We start from the raw sequence: 27,217 nt of genomic DNA, 5'->3' as shown, positions 1-27,217 counted from the left end.
AAGTTAAATTTTGCTTCAAATAATGTATAGAAATAACAAAAACCGAGCTTTGCGCTTTTCGAATTGTATTTTAAAACCGAAAGTCTTGTCAGATCCACGCTCATATTAGCTTTCGTCTCAATATTAACCAAGGAATCATTACTTAAGGTTAACCTAATTAACACTCTGTACATAGGCAGATATAAAAATGCTACCAAAGCAAAGTGATACTGAACATATTTAGGTTTAACAATTATTATCAGCACCAAGTGCGTTATATAATTCATTAATTTAAACACATAAGAAGAAATTCGAACATATGTACAACAAACTTTAAATCCCTGGAGTATTCCTTGAATGTTATAATAGTTGTTTTAAAGGTACACTTTGCATATTGCATGAATTTATTGGGAGGACTTCGTGCTATAACATTTTTCTTTTGTATCAGATTCTAGCAAAATGTGTGTTAATAATCAATTTCCTGAAAAATGTGCATTTGGTGCCTCCTCCTTTGCAAAATTCTGTCTTCCTTTTTGCGGTTTTTAATTTTTACTGTGATAAACTCACACCTGGGAAATATAAAAATAGAGAAATGTTAATGTTGCTTGCACTGGCTATTAATTTCACTTTTACTCTGACAACTAAACTATTAAAAATGTTTTACGCTGATTTATATTATTGATTTTTAAAATACTAACCTAATTAAGCAACGCTGGCGATCAAAATTGTGAAGATTAATAAATTGTTAACGGGACTACGACAATAATATAATAATATACCATTTAAATTTAAACTTATTTCTCACAGAAAAAACGAACCACTGTTTTCACTTGCCTTGTAACGAAATAACCTCTCTTAAGAAAATTAACTTGATTAAAAACCCGCCAAAGTAAAGTATATTGATTTCCCGAATGGCCAATTATTTTCCGTCGACCAAACATCCGATCAAAGCAAATTCGATGAGTATATTAAAGCGCAAAGTTTACCCGAGCTTTATTTTAAGTCCTTCAACACCTGCGATATTCTGAATAAAACATTAGGAAGCAGTTCATAGGCCACACGGTCTTTTTTCCATTTCGTTTTTCTTTTGGCAGACATGAACGCAACTGAAAATGCACTTACTATGTGTAACGTAACGACGACGCAGGAAGAATGCAATATCGTGTCAAATTTGAGTGTCGAACAGAGGTTTAGGAACGCCTGGCCCGTGAATGATTGGAAGCCGGGCTTTTTCCTTGAGGATCACATACGGGACATAAACAGACACTGGTTGAAGTTTGATCCGCCGCCATATTCCCAATACGTATTTTTAGCCGTTCTGTATACCGCAATTATGCTTGTTGGAATTTTGGGCAATTGTCTTGTGGTGTATATGTTTGTGAGGTAAGAAGATCAGCATTTATCACAATATATATTATATTTTGAGTTTTGTTTTGTAGTTATTCTACTATATTCGATGTTTTGTTCATTTTCATTTTTGTTCGTGTGATTTCTCAAATTCAAATTTATGCTCAAAATAGTTTTCGATAAGAATTGTGTCTACAACTGCCAAGACTAAAACAAAAAATTCGATTTGTTAATTATTTTACTTAATATGACGATTTACCAATATGAGACTAGAGCCTTTTTGTCCTGGAATATTTAAATTTTCTTCTATTGGACATCAAAACCCGAATTACGGTAAACGATTTTATGATTTAATTTTCAATTTTAAAGCATTAAATGATTTTTCCTTTGCGGTATTTTTTTTTTAAATGGCCAACATTGATTGTTGAAACAAGGCCTTTAAATGTACATTTTTAATGAGGTAAATTAAGTAAACTGCAAACACGGTAAATACTAAGTAGATACATCATCATAGTTGTGGCTAAGGTTTTTATGTGAGTCACACAACACCTACTAAAAAAGCAATTTGTTTTTAATTTTTAATTGCAGAATGAACTGGTTTGTAAAATTTTTGATATCTATTTTCGTAGTAAAATTTTTGGCTTTATATTAATATTGAAAGGTTTTCCACTGAATGTAATTTTTAGGCGTTCTGTCACTTTTATTTAAGTGATTTTTATCAGTTTATTATTATTATTTAAGTTGTCATTCTGATTAATTGAAAACTGTTCTTTTGTATGTATTTGCATTTAAGAACAATATAATCCTGAACCGCAAAACATTTTTATAATTAACACTTGTCATAATTAAAGTGCTATTTTCGTGTATCTAAAGTCGGTGCTTGACTGTTTTTGAGATAGAAAAAACCATATTTTTCAAGGGTCAGTAAACAAGAACAAACCTCGGAACAAATCTTTTTGTACAATAAGGTTCAACAATTTCCAATGTAAATTACGAAAGCTACCTTAGTTTTCTTTCGGAAGTATGCTCGAACACGTCGATTAGTATTTTAAATTACGCTCTTTTTTGTGGAAGAAAAAATTAATGCTACGTGCTCCACACCACCTGCGCTTAAATATAAATGCCAAGACGTCAACCTATATATATATATATATATATATATATATATATATATATATATATATATATATATATATATATTTTATTGGAGGGTGCTAAAAAAAATCTTCAAAAGACGATACTAGCCTGGTGTTTAATGGGCTAGCCTTGTGTCGGATTCAGACACCACACAGAGTGTGGTGTTGCCGCCTACCGACTAAAAAAACCCACCCTATCTACCACGCAGGCACCCTTGTACCGGAAACCGCTTACGCATTACTTCGGTACAAGGGCCGGTCCCAGGTTCTCCACCTATGTAAGGTTTGCGCTAATATCTCTCTCCTTGGTCTCGATAATTTTCCGAATCACTCTGTACGCCTCGCTCCACGTATTTTCTTCACCCATCAGGCTTGCCATCATGTTGCGCGGGTTGAAGTTGGTACCTGTTGTACATGAGTACATAGTTCTTTGTTCCTTCCACCTGTGGCAGTGAAACAGTGTGTGCTCCACGTCGTCCAACAGGCCGCAGTACTGACAGTCACTGGTCTGGGCGCGTCCTCGGTCGGACAGATATTTTCCAAAGCAACCATGCCCCGATAGAGCCTGCGTGAGAAAGTAGTCCACTTCCCCACGCGGGCGATTAAGCCACTGTTGTATGTCCCGTGTCCCATTTCTTTTGCCAGCTGGTTTGGAGGATATTTCGTGCTTCGTTTTTTGTTGCTCCTGAGTATCTTTGCCGCCGTTCCTCTATAAGTAGCGGTATCGGCGGGATCCCCGCTATTACGCCAATTCCTTCCGTGGACACCGTTCTGTACGCGCTGCACACTCTCAGTGATAGCTTTCTTTGTAGTGTTGATAACACAGCTATTAGTCTCTTATTCCCGGTAATCTTGCTCCAGACTGGGCCCCATACAGTATCTGAGAGTATACCACGCTCGCTAGAAGTCTCCGTTTGGATGATCTTGGTCCACCTATGTTTGGCATTAGACACAACAGCGCAGAAGTCGTTTTTTCTGCCTTTTGCACAGTTCGCTTTACGTGCTTAGCGAAACTTAGCTTTCTGTCAAGCCACACTCGCAAGTATTTGACAGCATTACTCAGGCCAATCTCACTACCCATAACATCGAAAGCAACGTGGTGGTTAGCAACACTGCTTTGGTTTTCTCCGGCGCTAGGGCCAACCGTCTCTGCTCGAGCCATCGCGCAACTCTCTGTAGCGCCGTGTTTGCGTTGCGCATCAGGAGCTCCTCGTTCTTTGCTACCACAATCATGCCGATGTCGTCGGCAAACCCTATTGGTGTCACTCCGTTTGGCATCTCCAACGCAAAAAGCCCATCATAGAGCACGTTCCACAGTGTGGGTCCAAGGACCGAGCACTCTAGTACTCCGCTTGTTATGCCGATCCCCTTTCCCTGTCCCTGTGCCTCCAGTAGGATCTCCCTGTCAGGGAGGTATGACGCTATTAAGTTTATTAGGCCTTCGTCCATTTGGCGCTTTCTTAATTCCTCCAGGATTAATTGCCACGAGGCACTATTAAAGGCATTTCGGACATCGAGAGTTATTATAACCGCCAGTCTACGATTTGCATGCGCGAAATTTGAAGCCTTGTTGGAGATTTCAATAACCCTTGCTATGGCATCAACTGTTTGTCTACCGCTCCTGAAGCCATACTGCCTAGCCGACAGACCACCAGTACGCTCAATTTCCCTGTGCAGGCGTGCAATCACTAGTTGCTCGTAAAGTTTTCCCTCTGCATCCAGCAGGCAGATTGGTCTATAGGACGATGGGTTCTCCACCGTGTGGTCGCCTTTCCTCAGCAGGATCATCCTAGCTGCCTTCCATTCCGCTGGAAAGCAGCTTTTTTCTGCTAGCTTATTATAGGTGGCTAATGCATATTTGTCGCCACCAGCTCCTTAAGGATTTCGGCCGGGACACCCCAGGGCCTGCCGCCTTCTTGTTCTTAAGTTTCGCAGCAGCGTTGCTTAGTTCATCCACGGTGAATACTACAGGTTTCGCACCATCGTCGCGAGCAAACGATACCGCGTCATGACATGGAAATAGATGTCGTACGATCTTCTCTGTTGCTTCCATGCTTAGGTTAGGTCATGTCGGAAATCCAAAAAGCTCTTCATCGCGATTTTGTAACCATCGCCCCAGATGTCACGATCAACGTCGTCAAGGAGCCGCGTCCAGCACTCTTTCTTTGCCTTCTTCATTTTGTCTTTGAGCGCTATCTTGCTTTCTCTGTATTCCTCCCACGTTCTTAGTGTATCTCGAATAATGCCATGTTTGACAGTTCTTGTGTATTTCCGTCGCTTATTTATACAGTCTCTACGAAGTTCCGCTATTTCGCTGTTCCACCAGTACGCAGGCTGTTTGTTCCTGAAACTCCCTTTCTTTGGCATTGAGATGTCACACAGCGTTGCCAACTCTTCTGAGAAGTCTCTTGCCGATGATCCATTTTCGCCAAGCGACCCGATTGCATTGTGAAGCTTATTTCTGTCAAGTTTTTTGACTTGCCAGCCTCTGCATTCTCTTTGCCGTACTACTGTCGGGTCACTATTTTTTACTTCAAAAGTTATGTAGTTGTGATCACTTAACGTTTCTGTTTCAACTACTCTCCATTGTCCGATCTTCATCCTGATGCCTTCAGTCACTATGGTGAGATCAAGAATCGAGCCGTAGCCTTGGCTTTGAAACGTTGGCGAGTTTCCCTGGTTTACAGTGATTAAGCCGTTGGCGGCCATCCACTCTGTGACCATTTCGTCCCTCGCGTCAGTATGCGTCATACCCCACTCCGTAGATTTGGCATTAAAGTCCCCAGCAATGATAGTCTTTTCGTTGTTGCCTTGCACCATCCTGCCGATTTCAAATAGGGCCTCGTCCAGTTGATCAATCTCGTCGTTGCCGGAGAAATAACAACTATAGATGGTAAAGTCTACCGTTTCTATAAAGCAATATCCGGAACCGCTACCCTGCCTTTTAATTGCTATGTTATTTCCAATGACTTTTATGGCAGCTTTGCAATCGTTATCCTTAATCCAGTCCTTTCTATTCTGAATGGCGATTCTGTTGGGTTCGCTTACTATCAACACTTCTGCATGCATGTCTATCGCGGTTGCCAGCGCCAGATCTTGGGCTGCGCGACTTTTGTTGGTATTTATTTGGAGGAATCTGATGATTGTGTGGGTGCGGTTGCTTTCTTTGGCGCTACCGCCGCCTGCACTTTTGATGGGCATCTAGGGGAGCCGGTTTGATGGCCCTCTGCTTTACATTGGACGCAGAATGGTTTATTCGAGCATGTAACTGCTTTGTGGCCCTCGTGCCCACATTTCCGACATAGTTTTTCTCTATCTGGCCCTTTATAAGGTTGTTCGGAAAGTCATTTCGTTTTTTCCCGTCAGAGGACTTAATTACGTTTTTTCGAAACCAACTTCACACTTAAGCCGCATAACCATTATATGTCTTGAGAGCTGATATTGCAAGGCTTGCGTGTGAAAAAGTTCTATTAATTCTACGCAGTAGTTTTTGGTTGGTGCCCTTTTAAATGTGGAGAGCAATACGCAGCATTATCGTCATATTTTACTTTTTTACTTCAGAAATGGTAAAAATGCTGTCCAAGCAAGAAAAAAATTGACGGATGTGTATGGAGAAGGCGTGTTAACAGTACGCCAGTGCCAGAACTGGTTTGCAAAATTTCGATCCGGCAATTTTGATGTCGAAGATGCACCACGGTCTGGAAGGCCGGTCGAAGCTGACAAAGATGCGATAAAGGCATTAGTTGATGCAAATCGGCGAATAACCATACGAGAGATTGGTGAGAGATTAAATTTGTCAAATTCGACTGTTTATGGTCATTTGAAAGGCATGGGCTTAACCTCGAAGCTCGATGTGTGCGTGCCCCATGTCCTTACGGAGCGAAATTTGTGTCGTCGCGTTGACGTGTGTGATTCGCTCCTCAAACGTCAAGAAAATGATCCATTTTTGAAGCGGATTATTACTGGGGACGAAAAATGGGTTGTATACAACAATGTTAAACGCAAGAGGTGATGGATCAGAAAAGATGAACCGGCTCAAAGCGTGTCAAAAGCCAACATTCACCAAAAAAAGGTGATGCTCTCCGTTTGGTGGGATGTCAAAGGAATCGTTTTTTTTGAGCTTTTGCCGGACAATACAACGATTAATTCAGAAGTCTATTGTCATCAACTGGACAAATTGAATGATTCACTTAAAGAGAAGAGGCCCGAATTAATCAACAGGAAGGGTGTAGTGTTCCACCAGGATAATGCGAGACCTCACACAAGTTTGGTCACTCGCCAAAAACTTTTACAGTTTGAATGGGACGTACTGCAACATCCACCATATTCTCCAGATCTGGCGCCTTCCGACTACTATTTGTGCCGGTCCCTGCAAAATTTTTTGGATGGTAAAACCTTTACCTCAAATGAAGATGTCAAAAACCACCTGAACCAGTTTTTTGTCAGCAAAGACCAAAACTTTTATGAGAGGGGAATTATGTTACTGCCAGAAAGATGGTAAAAGGTGTTGGACCAGAATGGCCAATATATAATTTAATAAAATATTTATTCATTATACGAAAACTGTCTTTCATGTTCCCCAAAAAAAACGAAATGACTTTCCGAACAACCCAATACATTGCGACTTGACATGCCCTAATCCCCAGCATCTGAAGCATCGATCTTCTCTGTGCCTTTCGTAAATTCGGCAACTAGTCCAGTCGATTTTTATCTTCTTAAGATTGATAAGTTTTTCTGCTTTCGCCTCACTTACAATTAGGGTGGCATTTTGCCTGCCTCCGTAAGCTGGTCTGAGAGCTCTTGCTTCTACATTACTGGGGTTGGTGCCCCTTGCCTTAGAAACAGTCTCTTTGATCTCGTCAGTTGTGGTAACTTCGTCCAGGTCTTTAACGTGGAGAACTTTTTTGCTTTTTAGCAAATGTGCAGTGGCACCGGGTACCTTTTCACCAATTTCCCTTTTTAGCAGTTCAGCTCGATTGGATCCATTATTGACGGTAAGTAAGACTTAGACTTGGCCGTTTCTTGTTTTTCTAAGTTGTCCAACGTCGACGCCTATGGCGCTAGGATCTACAGCAGTTTTTACGGCCTTAAGGAGGTCCGCAAAGCTCGTGTCTTTCATTTCTATCATCAGCGCATCTTCCTTGGGTTTCCTCGGATTCGTCTCTTTGTTGCGTTTTATATGCTGGCTTGGCTGGTTCTGTTCTCGTCGAATTTTTGCAATACGTACTGGCGTATCGCAGAATAAGAACTGCAGCATTCGTGTCATTATGGTTCCGGTGATCTCATCGTTATCGAGAATCGCTATATTAGTTCTATCCTGTTTTATGACTTGGATTTTGATCCTGCGTAGAGCCTCGAACATCTCTGAGTCGCCCACTTCTGACTGAGTAGATTTTTCGCTCAAGATAGGGTAGAATATCCACCTAGTGGACTGCACTAATTTTCCACTAACGTCAGGAAAGCCCACGGAGTGCACCATGATGGCAACCTCACCTTCTCTCTTGTTTTGAGACATAAGACCATGTTTTAGTATTACACAGCAGAATTAGGTCCCATATATATATATATATATATATATATATATATATATATATATATATATATATATATATATATATATATATATATATATATATATATATATATATATATATATATATATATATATATATATATATATATATATATATATATATATATATATATATATATATATATATATATATATATATATATATATATATATATATATATATATATATATATATATAGCATGTTGCAACTATCTTATTCTTTATTTTACCGTTACTTTCTGTTAATACGCGCTGGAATTCTATTTTGTGAATATCACTGGAATAGAATTCATGTACATGATTCACGTTGTAGTTAGTTTCCAACAGATCCTAGAATTTATATTTTAGAATGGATTTTTTTAAAATCACGTACAGTTGTTATATTACCCATATTATGGATTACAGTTACAATTACAACAAAGAAATTGTGCTTTACTTTTCGTTTGGTAAAATTATCACTATTTTGTCTTCGTTTTTTATACTAAACAATTCAAATTGAATTCAGAAGGTCCGCAGTGCCCGTAGTCCTGCTGTGATGTCAAATATACGAAAACAATATATGAGGGTGATATCTTATTTTGAGAAATTTTAAAATTTTAAAATCAGACCAAAATATATAAACGTTTTAACTACAAACTGTACACAATGATGTGTTGCAATCAGAAATACCAAATAAAAATATTAATTATATGTATATGTTTTTAATCGCAAAGAGCATTTCAGGTTATATAAACTTCTTTGTTGAACATTAATATTTACCGTATTTGTTGGTTAATTTGTTTAGTTAATCACTATTTAATCTTGCTTTCTTTTCTAAATTCTCGTCAATATCATTATTGCTTTTGTATATATGTTCCACCGTCATTCAAACTCCTTAATTTCAAGGTTTACTAATTTGGATGTTTCTAACTCTTAGAAAATAGGTCAAGCAAATTAAAAATGTCTTTTCATATTTTTACGAAATAACCTTTCAAAGTAAGGTGTTGCACTTAATATGATTTGACTAAAATCATGTTTGGAATGGTTTACATAACCACAGCAATTCACAACAACTATAAACCTGGTTGTTGCTAAACGGAACTTTTGACGATCTTGACTTAACATAGCTGTGTCACTAATGTGTCGTAAAAGCTGTTCCCATTATTTAGTTATTTTCGTAAATATTACAATCACAATATTATGGAATACAGTAGAAATACAGGAGGCTGTAGCCAGCTGAAGTGGGGACGCCCTTCTTCAGGTGTGTCCCATTCTTTGGATTGACTTCACTCAAAGTTGACGATAAATATCAGGCCTATTGAGTTTCTGTATTCTGGTCTCAACAGCGTTAGCACCCAGCGGGTGCAAACCTAACATATAATTCACCAATAGTTATTCGCCCACCCTCTTTGGGTAGGTCATCGGCGGTAGTCAGGTTTCAATGCCTGCGTCGTCTTCTAGTGGTAAAACGATCCATCTACCGATATACAGTACTTTCAGTCGAACAATATTGATTCTAGCATTGCCTGCATAATTAATTTATAGCAGAATTTCCAGACCTTTGGAAACATTCCTGGTATTTCAATCTTTGCGTATCTATTGAAATAAATGCACCTGCATCGTTTTCAGATGTAAACCATTGCGAACTGCTTCTAACACGTTGGTGGTTAACTTGGCAATAAGTGATCTTTTGATGATGTCAAAAATGCCGGTGTTCGTCTATAACTGCATGTATAGCGGACCCATTTTAGGAAACATTGGCAAGACATTCAATACTGTAAAATATCCCGAAATAATGGTGCCAGTTACAGGTTGCCAGTTTTATGGGTTTTTGGGTGGCCTGACGGGCACGGTCTCCATAATGACCCTTAGCGCAATCTCGCTGGATCGATTTCTTGTGATTAAGTATCCCTTCAAGTTAAAGTATACGAAAATGCGTATAAAGATTTGTTTGGTGAGTATTTTTTTTTCTTTCATTTGGGTTCTTTAGACATATTTTCTTAGGTATTCTGCTGGTGTTATGGACTATCGTTTTCCGTTATCCCACTTCTGGATATCGGGTTCGGAAAGTATCAGTACGAAGGCTTTCTTACGAGTTGCAGCTTCGATTACTTGAGCGAAACCCGAGCTGTTCGGTATTTTATACTAGCTTATTTTACGGCCGCATTTATCGTGCCAATGAGCGCTATAACATTTAGCTACATCGGCATTGTCAAAGTGGTCGGGTCAAGATCAATTGGATCAAAACGAGAATCATTCCGGTAATGCAGTATAAAACGATTATATTTCAAATACAATACCCAGCGCATTCGCCATTTTAATGTTATTTCTTTACAAGTTAATATAATTAGAATTATTTTCAGTCATGTCACAGAAGAAGACAAGCACAAACAGGAACTGAAGTTAGCGGTGGTAGTTCTCCTGGTAATATTTCTGTGGTTTTTTTCTTGGACTCCGTACGCAACTGTGGCGCTCTTAGGAGTATTCCATCAAAAACAGTTTATTACTCCTGTCACCTCTATGATACCAGCTTTATTCTGCAAAATGGCTAGTGCCGTGGATCCCTTTTTCTACGCGGTGTCGCATCCCAAGTTCCGCCTGGAATTACAAAAAATGTTTTGTAACAATTCGGAAGCGAAACGTCGAAAGAAACAAAAAGTCTGGTCTACCCGCCATATGAAAAGGGATCGCTTTCAAAGCAATCGTACAATCAGTTCGGACGTTGAAGAAGATATCGTCGAAATCGAACTCACCCAGAACAAAAAAAATTTCGAGATTGAGGGACGTAACTGAATAATATAAAGAATAAAACATATGCATTAGTCTAGCGCTCAGTAACAAAGTTTATATTTTTAGGAAATTTTCTAGAAACAGACGTTCCAAGTAACAAATTTACTTGCTTCAACAAAAAGCAGAAGTAGATTGATGTGATTGATTCATTTAGAAGAGTGTATTTATGCCTTTTGAGCACCCACACCTCTTTTAGTAGATGTGAATTATTCTCAAATAAAACATATTCAATCTTTTCTTTTGGATCTTTAATTAATTCATAATGCACTTCATACTACATTTGAAAGTAGGTTCTATATTTCCACAGTTTATTTAAGCAACTGTTACATCTTGGGTAGAAGGTAGGTATGCTATTCAGTAACCCGAGCAAGTATGCTAATCAGCGCTTTCAGTTTTCTGGTCAATCTAATTAATACTAATAATTATACTCAGTTTCTTAATGCGCGAGAGTTAAAAAAATAGTGGTCTTAGCCTTATTTATAGGCCCAGTATTGTACCTTTAATTATTGTACCAATGTCCCGAGAGTGCCAAGTGTTTAGTGTTTTGTTTAGTGATAGTGTTTAAAATTACAATCGTCCGGTTATTGGCCAGGTTTGTTTTTGAAAACGGCTAGTGTTTCTAAATTTGTTACTGAAGAACGAAACAAAAATATTATTCTCAAGTGTTCAAAGTTCTTCCTCTTCAAAATCCAACATTCGAAGTTGCAAAAATAATTGTGTGTGCTCGATATGAATGAAGTTCCACAGTCCACAATATACTGAGTGCACGAGGATAATCGCGGCTAATAGTCAGCAAAGAAAATTGCTGGAAGAAAAGAAATTGTAATAAAGGGGGAAAAAAATGTCTGAAGGAAGATGTCATGCCACCTATGGTGGGAAGAAGTTATAGAAAATATTGAAGAGAATGAATTTTTGTTACTGAAGAAATGAAAACTGAAAATGACTTCTAATAGAGACAGGTGAAATTATCTGCTGACAACGAAAACAGCTGCACAGTTTCGAAGGAAAAATATAAATATACGTTATTTGGATGGAATTTGGGTAAATGGATGGTAAATCAATGCAGGACAAAAATTGAAATAGCACTGAAATAAAAGCACACTCGGGAAAAGGTAAAAGATTACTAATTACTCGCATTGTTGGCAAAAGTAATTTTGTCGGAGTGCGGATGTTTTTCAAGACTACTTACAGCAAATGTTAGATCTGATTTCTTTTGGTCTGTCAGAGTTGTGGGTAATGCCAGCACTCAGTAAAATACCTAAGTCTTACTTTTAATAAGAACCAATTTCAGAAAGATATGCTGGAAAAAGAATTATTGGAAATTGTAAATTTGAATAAAGCTCTCTGTATTAATTAATATGGGTGCAAATGAAAGGCTTTGTAGTAGCCAGGCAAAACTCCACTTGGGATGTTGAAACCCTCTTGTTAGAGGGAATAAAGATATAAGATCTGACAAATGCACTGAGTGCGTCAAAAATGTGATTGATTTCGAAGAAATAATAATATTTACTATAATGTATGAAATTTTATTTATCTAACTGTGAAGTAATTAATATCTCAATTACCTGATCTAATAAACTTTCTGAGCAAATTGCAAATATCGAGTTTAAAACTGAAATACGAAATTGATCAGCAACTATAATTGTAATTTATCTGAATTTTATGGTATAATCTTCAAGTTGTCTGCTCTGTCTAATACTCCCTTTCATTGCAAATTAACATTTTATTACTTTCTAGAACCAAGAAATGAAATATATTTTTTTTATATATATTTCTTTATATATTTATTTACGTAATCAGTAAACTATAACACCAATATGGAAACATTAAACTACATTTAAAAGTAAGAATAAAAATACAAGCAGCCTAGGTCTAGTCAACAGTATCACGATAATTAGAAATACTAAAAAAAGTCAATAAATTTATATGTATTTTATATGTATAACCCATAAAATAACAAATACTCACTGTTATTCTATTAAACACGAAATTTGTACCATAGTCTTTTTTATAAACCCCAAGAATAGCAAAGGATTCTAGCTGAGCTGCAGAAAAAAGAGTGTTAGGTCTGCCTAGTCGGTACATGCAGCCTTACCAAGAAGCCTGGGACAAAAACTCCGGAAGTAGAGAGTAGAATTATAAAAGAGAGTCAAACTACGCTGTTCTCGAAAAGCACAACATATCTCAAAGTCTTGTTGCGTACTATTCTACTTCCCTATATATTTATCCCAGGTATACGATTATGCATTATCCAAATTTCGGACAATATTAGCATATGTTTAGAATATTTGGGAATTCGATTTGCGATTAAGACGTTTTTCCTCTTTCATTAATAAAGTTTCAAAATAAGAATTCATAGACCCTCCGCTAGAATGACTTGTCTGCCCCTATTATTTCCCAGTGCTTATAAATAGATCATAACAAACTTTTGACAACAGAAATAAGCTTTCTCTTCACAAGTACCTTCGATTCTTTAGTTAAGAGCCTGTAATTTTTTCTTTCTGTGTAATTGCTTGCTGGACTAATTTTCGCCTGTTCTCGGATGTCACCTTCTTAATGACTTAAACAGTAGCTTAGGGCCTTCCACGTTAAATATTGTGTTTTGCCATGATACACAATCTTTCACTTGCCAAGCGCATTTACGTTTTCTTCTGCTATATCTTTCAAAATTTGTTTTTGTTTCAATTTTCTATGAGTCTATCAAATTCAGTTGGAACTTTCTTGTTTTCGATTCAAAATGATCGTTATTACTTTAAGTTAAAACCTGAGCGTATGGAGGGCCAGACATTTTAACATAATTTTTATTAATCTATATGTTTGAACGTATATTTAGTTTGTATTCGATAAAAGATCTTTTTCGAAGGAGCTACTCACAAGGCAAGTTTAAATTTAAAAACCGTGTTTTGATTCTGCGAAACTTATTTTACACGATTATTCTGCATAAACGAACACCGTCCCCAACGACAAGGATTGCTCTTGTTAAATAAATTTATTTGAAAGGGGGGATACCTATAAAAATCCGTCGGTCATAACACATCCTCCGCATACCTGCTAAAAGTGTTGACCTTGTGAAAACCTCTGCGGATTTATAAGCGATGAAGTTATACGTGCTGTTGTTGTTTGTGTTGGGTGAGTTCACACGTCCTGACTCTGTTTTTCGTACTATCGCCCGTTGCTTTAATTTTATTATTAAATTATTACGTAGATAAAAGTATTCCTTGTTTTGTACAAAGGCCGACTTATGTTTACATCACCCTTATAATTTAGCGGTAAATTAAATCAACAATATAGAACTTTAGACCGAAGAATGATGTGTTCTTGTTTGTAATTAATACTAAGAGTAAAAATCAGTAAGCTAAAGGAATAAATATTCAATATTCATACTTCGTTTATGTGCAAAACTCTTTTTCTATTATTGGCTTTCGAAATCCTTGGATGGGCGAATAAGTGCGGGGTATGTTACTGAGCACCGTATTAGCGCACATTGTAACCCGAAATGGTTTTTATGAGATAATGGGTACAGCGTTTAAGTCAAATTACCGCTAATAACAAGTAAGAAGTAGGTACTTGTTAAAGAATATAACAAATTGGTTGAAATTGGCACTGGTTTAGCTGTAGGCTGGCTGAGGCGCTAAAAATACAGCTTGGTCGATCAAAAATGTACCGAAAAGCGTAACTGCCAGGAAAAATTCTAATAGCAAATTCTCTAAAATACCTTAGATTATGCAGCATACGCATTACATGTAAATATTAGAACACGATCGTCATAATTTTCTTTATAATTGACGTCATTTATATTTGGGACCCGTTTTTTTTTTAATAATTCGGATTTATAGCTTCATTATCATTATTATTAATATTTCTTTTAAGAAAGGTTGTCCAAGGTTCATATAGTAATACAGATCCCATCCATTTTATATTCTGCGATATGGTATAGGACACTTTTCATATACAAAGTATATCAATAGTTCAGCTTTTAACAAAATACGAAACTGATGCAAAGGGCATCCAATGAATAAAAAAAGGAAACAATATTTTATTACATGCGGAATGTAATTTACTGACTTGTTCCATATTCTCTAAAAAGGGTGTGTTAAATTTGCGAAAGTTCTAAATATCTGATACAGGGTGGTAAAGTTTTTATTTTGTTTTTTTCCTTAATATTTCAAATCCCACATCGGATTAAACAATTAAAATTAACATTTTAATTTTCTTAACTTGTCTTTGTATCTCTCGTCACTTCTCTAGAAACCCAATATTGTCACCATCTGTTGCCAATACTAGCATGAATTTATAAATCACTCAGGAACTCGTAGTTGCGAACCCTACTGGCATGAATGCCACTTAAATAGGACATGGTTTCGCGCCTTCGGCATCCGTCAACTTAAATGCATGATTTTTTTTATTTCTGTCTTAGAATAAATTTATTTAATGTAGGACAGTAAGCTAGGGAAACTAAGGTAAAAACAATTTTCCTTTTTTTAACATCAATGTTGCCAAAGGTCTCCTATATACATTCAAGCAACTAATGCTGAGTATAATAACGCTCAAGCCAGATATTTTTGAGACACAATGCTATTCTACACTTTTCACATATAATTTATAATCTATTATCTCTAGCGACTTGGGTCTTCGCATCTATTTTTTTTTCAATGGCAGGTAATATCATATTTCATCCGCGCTAACCTCCATTTGGTTGCCTATTTTTTTCCCTTTTTTTCATTTTTCTGCAATTTGTAGTTCTAAATTACTTGGTCTACCTCGTTTACAATTAAACTTGCCTATCTCCCACCACGATATTAATGTGACTAATTGAAAATTACAACTATAAACTATGAAATAGATACTGTGACAAATTCAGCACCCGTATTTCAATAACAAGACATTGAGAACAAATGTTTATATGAACTTTTCTACTTAGAAGTTAAGTAACATATTATACGTGCCAATACAGTTAGAGTTTTATAAAATATTTAAAATGTTTAAGAAAACAATTACAATGAATATGTGGGTGCGTCCTAAAAATACCGCAGACCTTTCTCATCGGTTGACTGACGCCATTGTTTCAGAATGTTAGAATTTCGCAAAACTAAGTTGCGTTTTGCCATACGTATGTGCTTTGTGCGCATGATAATATATTATGCAACAAGTTTGATAAGCGACACTTTAGGGATGAGTTTGTTTTGGAACAATCCGAGCTAGTGTTTAAATAACGAGTGTCTGAAGAAATTTGTCATAGTGTTCCATATTTTTCTTCGACCATTAGTGTTAGGGTATACTTCTACAAAATATTTACTTTCACTGAGTTACGTATGACGCTAGGTGTGATGTAACCGTCAGGACTGAAACTTTAAAATACAATTAGGGTTTGAAATATACAGAAAAAATCCGATCGCTCCCAAACCCATGACTAAAATACCGGAAAAGCCTGACTTGCAACAGTATTTAATGATGTTTGATGTCTTAAGATGGCACTATACTCACATATGCTGCATAATAGGGTATTTTAAAATGGCAGTAGAAAAGGATATTTCAGAATGTATGTATTAGATACGATCTTGCGATTGATGGGATCAAATAAATAAAATTTGCTTTACAGACTCTGGGACTAATTATTCTTACTTCCATTCGATTTCCCCATAATCATTTTCACAAAAAAGGTATACTTACCACATTTCCCAACACTCAACAGTTTATATGTTTGTATTACAAACTTTTGCAGGAATTTTGATCTGCATTGATATTTTATCTCCAATAATTTATGCACCTAACTAACCAAAATTATTAAAACGATTTAAAATCGACCCAAGATTGCCATGCCATAGAAAGAGGAGTAAACAACTGCCACCGAGACTAATTTGTCTATGATATGGTGAAATAATTTTTCATCTGATTTTTGATTTTGATTCATTTGATTTCCGAATATTTATTATTTTTGACATACTGACCATATTGTTAATAAATAATAAAACCCAAAAAGAGTACTTTTAGGAAGACTTTCAACGATTAAAATGTTATTAAAATACCGAATTTGACAATTTGCGAAATATTATGTTGTTTTTGACATTAACACCTGTTTGAGTGTAGTGTTATCGAAAATCTTGCATAAGACGAAGGAAGTATATCAACATGTTGCATACTATACTTTTTCAACGACCGTCACAATTGCCAAAGTAGGAACTCGCTCCTTAAATATCGCCAACGACACTTTCCGCAAGAGTGTTAACGATCTTAAAAGAATTTGCAGTCCCACAAAATCGTAAACAGATGAACGCAACTTCAATGATTTTTAAGCGTAACTGAAACTTCGTAAGAACTTTTTAACGGTACATTTTGGGAACTATCACTCCGTGATTTAAAACGTTTTTCATGTTAATGGAAACTCCAGCGCGATGAATCTAAGCAAAATTTTGCCGTTGCTTTTTTCTATTTTAACGGAAAATCGATTGCGATCAGCTGGTTAATCTACATTTATGCAGATTTCGATTCAGCACACCATATTGTCCATTAAATTTCCAGGAAACATTGACTTTCATTGCCAACTACGTTCAATCATTTACACCAACCGAAACGTGACTAATATGAATAGGTTGCGCAATCCTGTAATTATTACCAACAGCTATTATACCGCGAGATCGTTTATTTCTCGACATTTCCCGCAATATTCATTCAAGTATTAATATCGGTATCCAAAAATAAACCCAGACGCTGGACGAATCGCTAATTGCTCAAAATATTTATTAAACAAATTGAGTGCCGTCCGATCTGTTATCCTTTGATCTTTCGGAGCGTTTGGTATTTTAAAGGTCGCGAACTGTTAAAAGATTTTGACGCAAAACGATATCGAAACGCGTGTTGCAATTGTGTATACTTGAGATTTTTTTTTGTCGAGTGTATATTTTGTCTCAATCCGTTGGCGTCTGTTGATGATTTTAATTTAAATTACGCATATTAAAGGATTTGTACCAATCCACACATTTTTGATTTTAAAAAATGCTTGTTATACCCAATTTTGCACTGACCAAACGAGCGCCAATCATCACTTTAAAGTGCCAACTTCGTTTAACACAGTCGCGAGCCACTTGCAACGTTTCTTCTCCTTAAATCACGGGTCAAGTGACTTCGTGCATGTATTCGTGCATTTTGCAAAAATGTACCGAAACTAATGGCAGTAGTAGAGTGTACTATGCAACATGTTGATAAATTTGTTCAGTAATTGGCACTAAGTACTTCTCAACTCATGACTAAAATGATGTTTACCAAAATTATTCCATAATACACTATAATGTTAATTTCTCATTCTTTTTCTGATCCTATATCCATTCTTGCGCCTTAGGGTCCATATGCCCATTATCTTCAGTTGATTGCCAGGGTTTTGTCTTTTGCCCGGTGAAAGGAGGTGCTCTTTTTGCCTCCAAGGGAGGTTTTCTCGAATCTCGCTTGCGACATGCTCCTAAAATGTGCCCTGTGCCTTAGATATGACGCTTTCCTGGACTTTGTGTATGAGTGTATGACATCTTAGCATAGTAGCATGTATTGAATCTTTCGAAATGCAGTCAGGTCCATACCGATTCTTACTATAATTTCTTCAACCCAATCCCACGCGTTATTAACAACACAGCCGAGGTTCAACCGATCAATGATCCCGCCGCCTACATTTCATATTTTCCAAATCACCGTTTTAAAAACTTTATTGTGTAGCTCATACCGCTGCCCAACATCATCTATCTGATTATTTATAAGTGATATATTTTGTACTCTTTCCATTGATGCTCATATATCTGGATTCATTTTCCAGACCAAGCTGGAATATTTTTGAAGACAAAATGTATCCGTGTCGCATGCCTCCGTGTCGCTTAACTTTACTTGGGCTGTTTGGTTCCAATATGCTGTGCTCTTATTTTAATTCGATATTTGAGATTATCGAACGCTCGTTGGCAATGAATAAAAGAGATGAAGACATCTTCTTGTTGACTACGGTTTTGTACCGAGAGCTTTTCTTGTTCCCAGTCCTCTATTTATTTCTTCTCATTTTTTAGGATTATTTTTCTTTGGGATGATAACAAATGTCGATCTACTGGCAATTTATGCCGATGAAATGGATTTCTAATTTTGTATTGAGTTTTATTAGCAGGAAACGTACAGATTTATTATTTACACGTCCCTTGTAAAGTGTTACACTATCTTATAATTCTCAACGAATAAGTAACATTGGAACTACTGAGTTCTAACCCTTGTACCTTTGCAGATTTATTTTGATTGTAGTATTGTTAGTTAGTATTGTGCTACATGAATTTGGTCCTTTTAAGTTTCGGTTTAAACTTTCTCCATCTAATAAGTTGTTTGTTTTGGAAATTTAGCCGTGCTCTTGTCAGCTGTGTACGGCGCCCCTTCGAAGGGATCCACCAAAGCGTCTCTGAAGAAGAAACAGAGCTGCGTTAAAGAATGCGGCGACACATACAAACCGATTTGCGCCGGAGACGCATCTACCAAAGGCATCAGCTTTGGAAGCGCATGCGTGCTCGAAAACTACAACTGCGAAAATCATAAAGGTACCAACTTCGTTGTAAAATTCGTTGTTTTAATGTATATTCCAAAGTATTTCACAAACGCCACTTGGTTGACGATTTCTATTCTCTCGGCTGTCTAACAATAATTCTTTGCCTTGTTAAGCTAAGAAAAAATCTTTATTGAAAACTCTGAGATTGATGGCAATTGTAAATCCCTGTTCCTTTACTTAATTTAAAGTTTAAATAATAACAAGGAGTTTTGTGTTCGTTTCATTTTAGAAATTAACCTTTTTCACGAAGACTTTTTGTTTGTTTCATTTTTTTCTGCTGCTCTTAAAGTAAAAACCAAACTAGATTGTCAACTATTCCCAAGTATAAGGCTCGTTGAACAATAGTAATCCATAATCCTGACTCTGACATTGATTACAATGGTAAAATGCTAAAAAACTACTTGAAACTGTCGAGAATATGGTTTCTACAATGTCACCTGACAAACCTTGCACTTATATCATTTGCAGTGATCCAAACTCAACCAGCTGTTGCCTTGCTTAAAAATTTCTAAAGACACAAGCATCAGTAAAAGGTTTGCAAAGCAAAGTTTTGTTTAAAGTGGGTTTAACTACAGAAGAGTTTTGTGATTATTTCGTTTAAGGAACGAAAATACTTGTTTCCTGCTTTTACATCGAAAAGCATACTAGACAGCTTCGGGAGACCGACAGTAAGTCAAAATAAATGTTTTTCGATTATGACGTTTCTGCGCAGCCTTTGCGTTATGTCCAGACGGGGGGTAAGGAAAACGTCCAAATAAAACGATCCACTATGCTATCTGGAAACTCATAGGAGATACGAAAAAAAGATTCGTACAAAAGTTTCTTGAACTCTCCCGAAGTTTTAAAATATTATAATTTTGTTGATACAGGGTGTCCCAAAAGTGTCTCCCCGACATCAACTTAGTTATTTTAAATGGAATCCTTGTTTAAAAAAGGTAACTTTCTTAAACAATTCCTATTCAAATTTTGCATAGTTTAGTCGGGAACCACAAACTAAGGAGATGATGCACTACTCAATCGGTTTGACAGATGCGCTTCAGCTTATACAGGGGGTCCCAAATAGGTGATGCCGTCTTGGCGAATTCAATTAACAAAATCTCAAGATTTTCAAATGGAACATATATTTTTATTCAGATATTAATTCTAAAAAATAAGGTAAATTTGTAATTTATCTTATATTTAAATTTTACTTACTGTTTGAGATATTCGAGGTTTAAAAAATGTCGAGGTTAACAAACTAGACAAGAGATTCTTCCATTAAATAATAGTATATACATATAGTATATACAATGTGTATTGCAGAGAATGGACAATACATTGAATATATATTACAGCATCACAATATTTAAGTTTTTTTAAAGTTTTATCTATTCAAATTTATAGCCTTGTTTAGTTAGCCTATAAAGTTTAATTATTTATTTTTGTTATTAAGTATTTTCAATCAAGCTAGATAATTAACTATAAAATGTTTCTTTAAATATTCATTCTGAAGTTTTATTAAATCTGTTAAAGTGTGTAGCATAGAGTCGATTTTTTTCAAAATTGCTAGCAAAAGGTTTTATTCGTATATCTGGAGTATTGTATCGTCTATCATGTTTTTGCTATTTAAAAAAAAACCTAATATTCAACAAGAATTTATAGGGGTGTTATTTGAAACCTCGAATATCTCAAAAAGTAAATAAAATTTAAATATAAGATACATTACAAACTTACCTCATTTTTTGTCGTAGAATTGATATCTGAATAAAAATATAGGATGTTCCATTTGAAAATCTTGAGAGTTTGTTAATTGAATTCGCCAAGACGGAGCCACCTGTTTGGGACACCCTGCATAAGCTGAGGCGCATCTGTCAAACTGAGTAGTGCATCGCCTCGTTAGTCCGTGGTTAAATTTCACTCAACTCAATTTTATATGGGGCAATCAAAATTTTAAAAAAATGCATAACCTCAATTTCGGCCTAAACTAAGCAAAATTGGAATAGGAATTTCTTAAGAAATTAACTTTTTTTTAAACAAGAATTCCAAAAATGTATACAGGGTGTTCGATTGAAAACAACAAAGTTGATGTCGGGGGGACACTTTTCGGACACCCTGTATCGACAAAATTATAATATTTTAAATTTTCGGGAGAGTCCAAGAAACTCTTGTACGAAACTTTCTTGGATTGTTTTATATGGCACACGGTGTACATCAATTGAAAGTTATGACAGTGATTTAACATAAAGCAATTTAGCGTGGATTAAATTATTTAGATCTTAATAGGTTTCATGACTTTTTGGAGAGTACACAAAATGCATTTGTTACGTTATTCTCGAATCAAACTCTGCTCCTTAAAAATATGTAAAGATTTGTGCATCAGCTGTCTTGTTTTCTGCAATTAATTGAATTCTTAGGGGTTAACAACTGTCGGTGACTTAGATTCCTAAAATTGAATGTTATACCTTTTACAAGATAGTTTGAGTTGATTTTATTGTTGATTAACAGAAAACTGTAGAGATTTATTACCTATTGGTTGTAAAGTGCGCAGCATGAAAAATTTTAACTCCAGGATTTGGAATAGTACATATATACAAAAGTATATGAAAAAATGAGAACGATCTATAAAAGCATTTGAACGTTGTAAAACAGCCACGGCAATTTTTTATTATTATTAATTAATATTCTTTACCGAAGTACAAATATCAGTATTTGTTAATTGTATCCTATAATTCGGAAACGAATAACCAACATTGGAACTAATGAGTTCCAACTCTTCTAGATTTATTATTTAAATTAAATAAGGCGAGGATAAGTTTCTTTCGATCTAAATAGGTTTCAGAGGGACTTCGGATGGTATTCAAAATCCATTTAATACATCATTCTCGAGTAGTTATTGGTAACAGACTCTGCTCGCTAAAAATGTGTTATATTCGTTATATGAGGTTTCTTGTTGAAACGAATGATCCGCATTCGAATAAGTGTGCATCGAGTGCGTTCAGGGACGTCAAGGATTTATTTCCGACCTAGTTAACTATAATTACCAAATCCGTAGATACCAGTCGATAATTTCATTCCGATAATGCGGTGCTATGTTTATTGAGAATTTCCTTGACATTATCCAGCCCGAGTGTCGTGCATGTAGAACACTTTATTAATACGTGTGGTAGAACATCAGCGGTGTACCACAGCGTATGTACTTATTTACAAATAGTACATATCCATTAATGTCGAAATAATAGTAATAATGATAATAATAAGAAGTAGAAGTATAGTGCTTATTATTACAAATTATAAATTATACATGCCAGACTAACTATATAAAAAAATGTGTAGAAGGAATAGAGCAATGAAGATATGAAGATAGGGAGACATGGCGATTTAATTATCATATAAAGTCGACATACGGAATACATTCCATTCCGATTTCCCATTTCTCCAAGCCTATGGGAAACTCTCTGCCTTTGCCTAATCACGTATATTGGTCGAACACAGGAATTTTGGACTTTCGGCGATAAAATTGTATTAGCAAAATTAAAATGTGATACAATTTAAGTTTCACATACTCTAAATTTATACATAGGTTTTTGAATCTCGAACATTATCATTCTAGAATAACATAGCAACAGACTATAGTCGATTGATTTGAAAATAATGTTCTTCAGAGGAAGAGAAGCCAAGAAGAATTCAAGAAGTTAATTCTATATAAAGGGTGGCCGAGAATACTTAAAATGAGGGATTCTTACTTTAAGTCGGATGGACACTTACCCTTTGATAACTGTCAAAAATCAAGATACTAGTAAGGGGAAAGTTTCTCCAAAAATATCCCTATGGTGAAGTATTGTATCAAATGCTTTTGTATAATTAATCAATTTATGCTTAATTTTTATTCAAGTGGGGGTCTTAACTTAAACAAATCTTATGGGAGCACTAGAAATTATTTCAAACTAACCAAAACTCTGCCGATCTACTGTGCTACTCTGGCGCAGAGAGTTCATACTTTAAAACGACATTGGGCGAGGTTACAAGCCTGTCGCAAAAGCCATGCTTTTTATACAGCTTGTAGTTGATGTCTGCAGAAATTTTTCTTCAGATGTATAGCAAGAAATAAATAATTAAATTATGCTACGCTACTGATTGCTGATGCATTCATCATTTGCGACAATTTTAAATTCGAAGTGAAAGTATGTCTGGTTGAATACTTTATATAAATTTGTTTCATACTCGATCGTGCATATTATAACAAAAAATAATATTGGTATAATGTTCTGTATACGATTAAAATATTTTGAAAAATGCAAGTAAAATAAAGTATAATGAAGAGAAAAAAAATATGATCTCATTGAAATTTAGTGCAAATAAACACTGATTTCAGAATTTACGTTTGTTGACGGCATTCTATCATAACATTTCTTCTTCTTCAATAGATATTAATTTGTTACACTGTAGCATTCCATATTCAGGGCAACATGGAATTAACTTTCTTGTAAGATCACTGATACTTATCGAAACAGGTGACATTTTAACCAGGATATAAATTATATAAAATGAGACCTGAGAATGATTACCGTCGACTAGGTTGTTATCCGCAGATATGCGTAAATATCTGCAGACAATTTTTGCCAGATTCCATTGGTCTATATATTTTAATTACTTAAAGTTTATGAGAAATTTAAAAAAATATTTCAAGACTTTGATGATTTACTATTTATCACAAAAGTTGTTTAGTCAAATATTTGGATGCAAGCAAGTTATTTGTTATAAAAAAAACTGCAAGATTTCGTTTGATTATATTTTTTCTAATTTTATTAAAGTACCATTCAAATTTGACTTAAAAAGTATACTTTGAATTCAATAAAAGTTTTCGATACCTTTATACCGATATTATATCCGACCTTATCTGTCTAGTATTAAACTTATATCTACCCCATATATCTCTGATTATTTGAAAGTGTTCATTTTTTATATTTATTAATAAAAAAACAGTTAGTAAATACCACGACAACACACAAACAAGTACGATTACACAATTACTGGAAAATAGTTGTGCTGAACGGGCCCTTAGAAAATGAATTTCAAGATACTGTGACACGAAATAGGGATGATAAGAATTTCGATTTGAAAAAATTAGAGAATAGTATTCAGTATATAAAATGTAAATTAATTTATTAAATCTTACGGATCTTTTCCACCGGAAAAACAAGGACTTCCGAATCATACATAGGCATTGTGTTTCTATCAAAGCGACGTCACACATGACATGTGGTACTTTTTGAAACCGCAAGTATTTCTACCGACAAGTTCATGGAACATGAAGAAACAGCATATGTTGAAGTAACCAAAAATCGCAAAAATAATAAAACAAAACACAAATGCTGGGTAAGGAAGAGTTTGACATAAAGAGTAAACTTTATGCCCCAACAATCGATTTCTTCAAAGTGCGTCTTTTCTTTACGCTTGCTCTAAAATTCTAGAATTGTCCCAGAATATTGTTCATTTTTCGTTCCACTTCATCTATATTTTCTCCCATTTTTCCGCTACTTTTGCCGCGTGTTGTAGTTTACATTTCTGCACTTCTAATTAACGGTTTTCGTTTTCAATGAATGACAGTTATTTTGTTATTACCACTAATTCACGTCCCTTGTAAACAGTATTTCCATGTCTTGACAATCAGAAACCAATTTTTTACAAATGGTACTGATAATTGTTTTCTAGGGTTCTTTGTTTCTGGCACGAACTTATGTTATCACAAATTTTGTATTTGTGTCAACCGCGTAATGACGATGCGATTTTAAAATTAGCAACTTATCGTGCGGGCATTGATGCATGAATTTAAATGTTCGACGTTACGTATTTTATCTATAATCCGAAGTTATCGAAAATTAGCATTTGATGTATATTTTTATTTGCTTAACTTGACGAAACTATAGAACTTATTTATATTTATTTCTTTTTCAGAACTGAACGTGCTTAGTGAAGGAGAGTGCCCTGGCGGAGGCGGAGTGCGACTGTCTTAAGTTTGAGTAAACTCTTTAAGTAAATAAAAAATCGTAACATGCAATGTCATTTTTTTCTAAGTAGAACCTATACATTGCTTACTTTACACGTAAGTTTTAGAAAGTGTATTCTTTATAGTGATTTGTTCTTGAATAAATAAATTTAAAAGCCTTAATTGCCATTATTTCTGCAGAGCGAACTGAGTTAACTATTAAGGATAATCCTTTAGACCAAAAAGTGATTTAGTATTATTTAGCAATAGATCAAATGCTTCTTAACTAGTGAAAAAATTAAGTTTATTTGACGGTTAGTGATTTGACGTTCAAATTATAATTCTGTTGTGTAATGATGAGAATTGGATATGAGGCTATTATTTAAAAAATTTTGGCTTTGGTCTCTTACAGATAATTCAAAGGTTTCTTTCCTTCTTCGGTAAAACTGATTGAACATTTAATATAACAACTGTTAGTTCGACAAATTTGAACTCCATTTTCCATGTTCAAAAAAAGTGTAAGAGATTTTGTTGTTTTGTTAGATTCCACAATATTACAACGCTACAATAGCTATTTGTTTTTTTGTATAATTATATTACTTCAGATGAATGGTTTAAACAGAGGCTAAAGAATTTAAAAGAACTAATCACCAACCACCACTATCATTTGGAAAATGGAGAGCATTGTGTTGACAAACGGTTTAAATTTATCCAGTGCTATATAAACAAATAGCTAGAAAAACGGACCAAACAATTAACATTAATTAAAGCAAAACGCGAGCCACCTACAAGTGGTTCAATTGCGGTTTTAACATTAATTTTATTTATTTATTGATTTACACTGCTCAACAGAATCATTCACAATTATAGAGCAAGAGAACACAAAATATATTACATCAAGCGATACCTAAACTATGTCTCACGATCGGAAAACCATAGTCAAGCCTATAAAAAATGGAAGAAATCGTAATTAAGACTAATAAAATAAATACAGTTATTTACTTAGAAAGCAGATAAAAATTAAATTAATCACAGTGGGGTTTTGGAAGGGATGATATGGGTGTTTTCTAGTTGGGTATTTTATTTAACTTTTGAATTATTTTTCCTCATTCTTAGCATTTCCACCACTTTCCTTTTCTCATATTCAACACTACCACTAGCATCAAACTATTCCATTAATCATTAAAGAGATTGTCCTCTTGTAGAATCTCACTGGCAACAAAGTATTTTTTTTCCGCCTCAGCAAGTATATAAGTCATATTAATTAATTGAGCTTTAGGAAAATTTATACTTATTTTTTTTTTAATTTACTGACACCACAATAAATGTCATTATCCACTAAGCTATAGGCAGAAAAAATGGTAATTATTACAAAAGTTAAAATAAATTGTAAAGTATGAAAAATAGGTATATGATATACTTCATAAAAGTTGTAGGTTTTTGTAATTAAAATTGCACATATATTCTACGTAACATCCGAATAACTCTAATATCAAAATCTACCTTCAAAAATAATGGTGCTATAGTAACATTTTTGCAAGTGTGAAAAGAAGTATTTCTATAGGAAAATTTATTAGGTTTAGGTCTGTATTATTATTAATAGAAAGAATTTTGAAAGGAATTTAAAACAAAATTTGAAAATATGGTGTTTCATTTAAAAAAAAAATGTTAATTTTCTCTCTCGCTGTATACTTCGAAATTATTGGATTGGATTGGATTGGATTAGATTGACCATTTTCTCATAACTTTTGAAACCAATCAGATAATGAACTTTACTCTCTCGTCGACTCGCCCTATACATATTATACAAAGGCGAGTGCTTTAAGACAAAACCATGAAATTTAGTTGCTCAATTTTGTCAGTCAACTGAATTGGGTATCAGTTTATG

General features: G+C 35.0%; 2 protein-coding genes across 2 annotated transcripts; both read left to right on the top strand.

The window, feature by feature from the left end:
- Positions 1–841: 841 nt before the first annotated feature.
- On the top strand, positions 842–10,981 carry LOC132701136 (opsin, ultraviolet-sensitive-like). Its single transcript, XM_060668841.1, has 5 exons — positions 842–1,362; positions 9,644–9,774; positions 9,826–9,968; positions 10,019–10,275; positions 10,378–10,981. Exons 1-5 carry the CDS (start codon positions 1,076–1,078, stop codon positions 10,805–10,807), a joined length of 1,248 nt encoding a protein of 415 aa, XP_060524824.1. The 5' UTR covers positions 842–1,075; the 3' UTR covers positions 10,808–10,981.
- A 2,810-nt stretch (positions 10,982–13,791) lies between these two features.
- On the top strand, positions 13,792–25,512 carry LOC132701135 (agrin-like). Its single transcript, XM_060668840.1, has 3 exons — positions 13,792–13,933; positions 19,165–19,356; positions 25,299–25,512. Exons 1-3 carry the CDS (start codon positions 13,900–13,902, stop codon positions 25,355–25,357), a joined length of 285 nt encoding a protein of 94 aa, XP_060524823.1. The 5' UTR covers positions 13,792–13,899; the 3' UTR covers positions 25,358–25,512.
- Positions 25,513–27,217: the final 1,705 nt, after the last annotated feature.

The sequence above is a fragment of the Cylas formicarius genome, unplaced genomic scaffold (assembly GCF_029955315.1).
Source record: "Cylas formicarius isolate icCylForm1 unplaced genomic scaffold, icCylForm1.1 PGA_scaffold_4__25_contigs__length_36172078, whole genome shotgun sequence".
NCBI lineage: Eukaryota > Metazoa > Arthropoda > Insecta > Coleoptera > Brentidae > Cylas > Cylas formicarius.
Note: the sequence above shows the minus strand (reverse complement) of the source record. Positions and strands in the feature narration are given on the sequence as shown.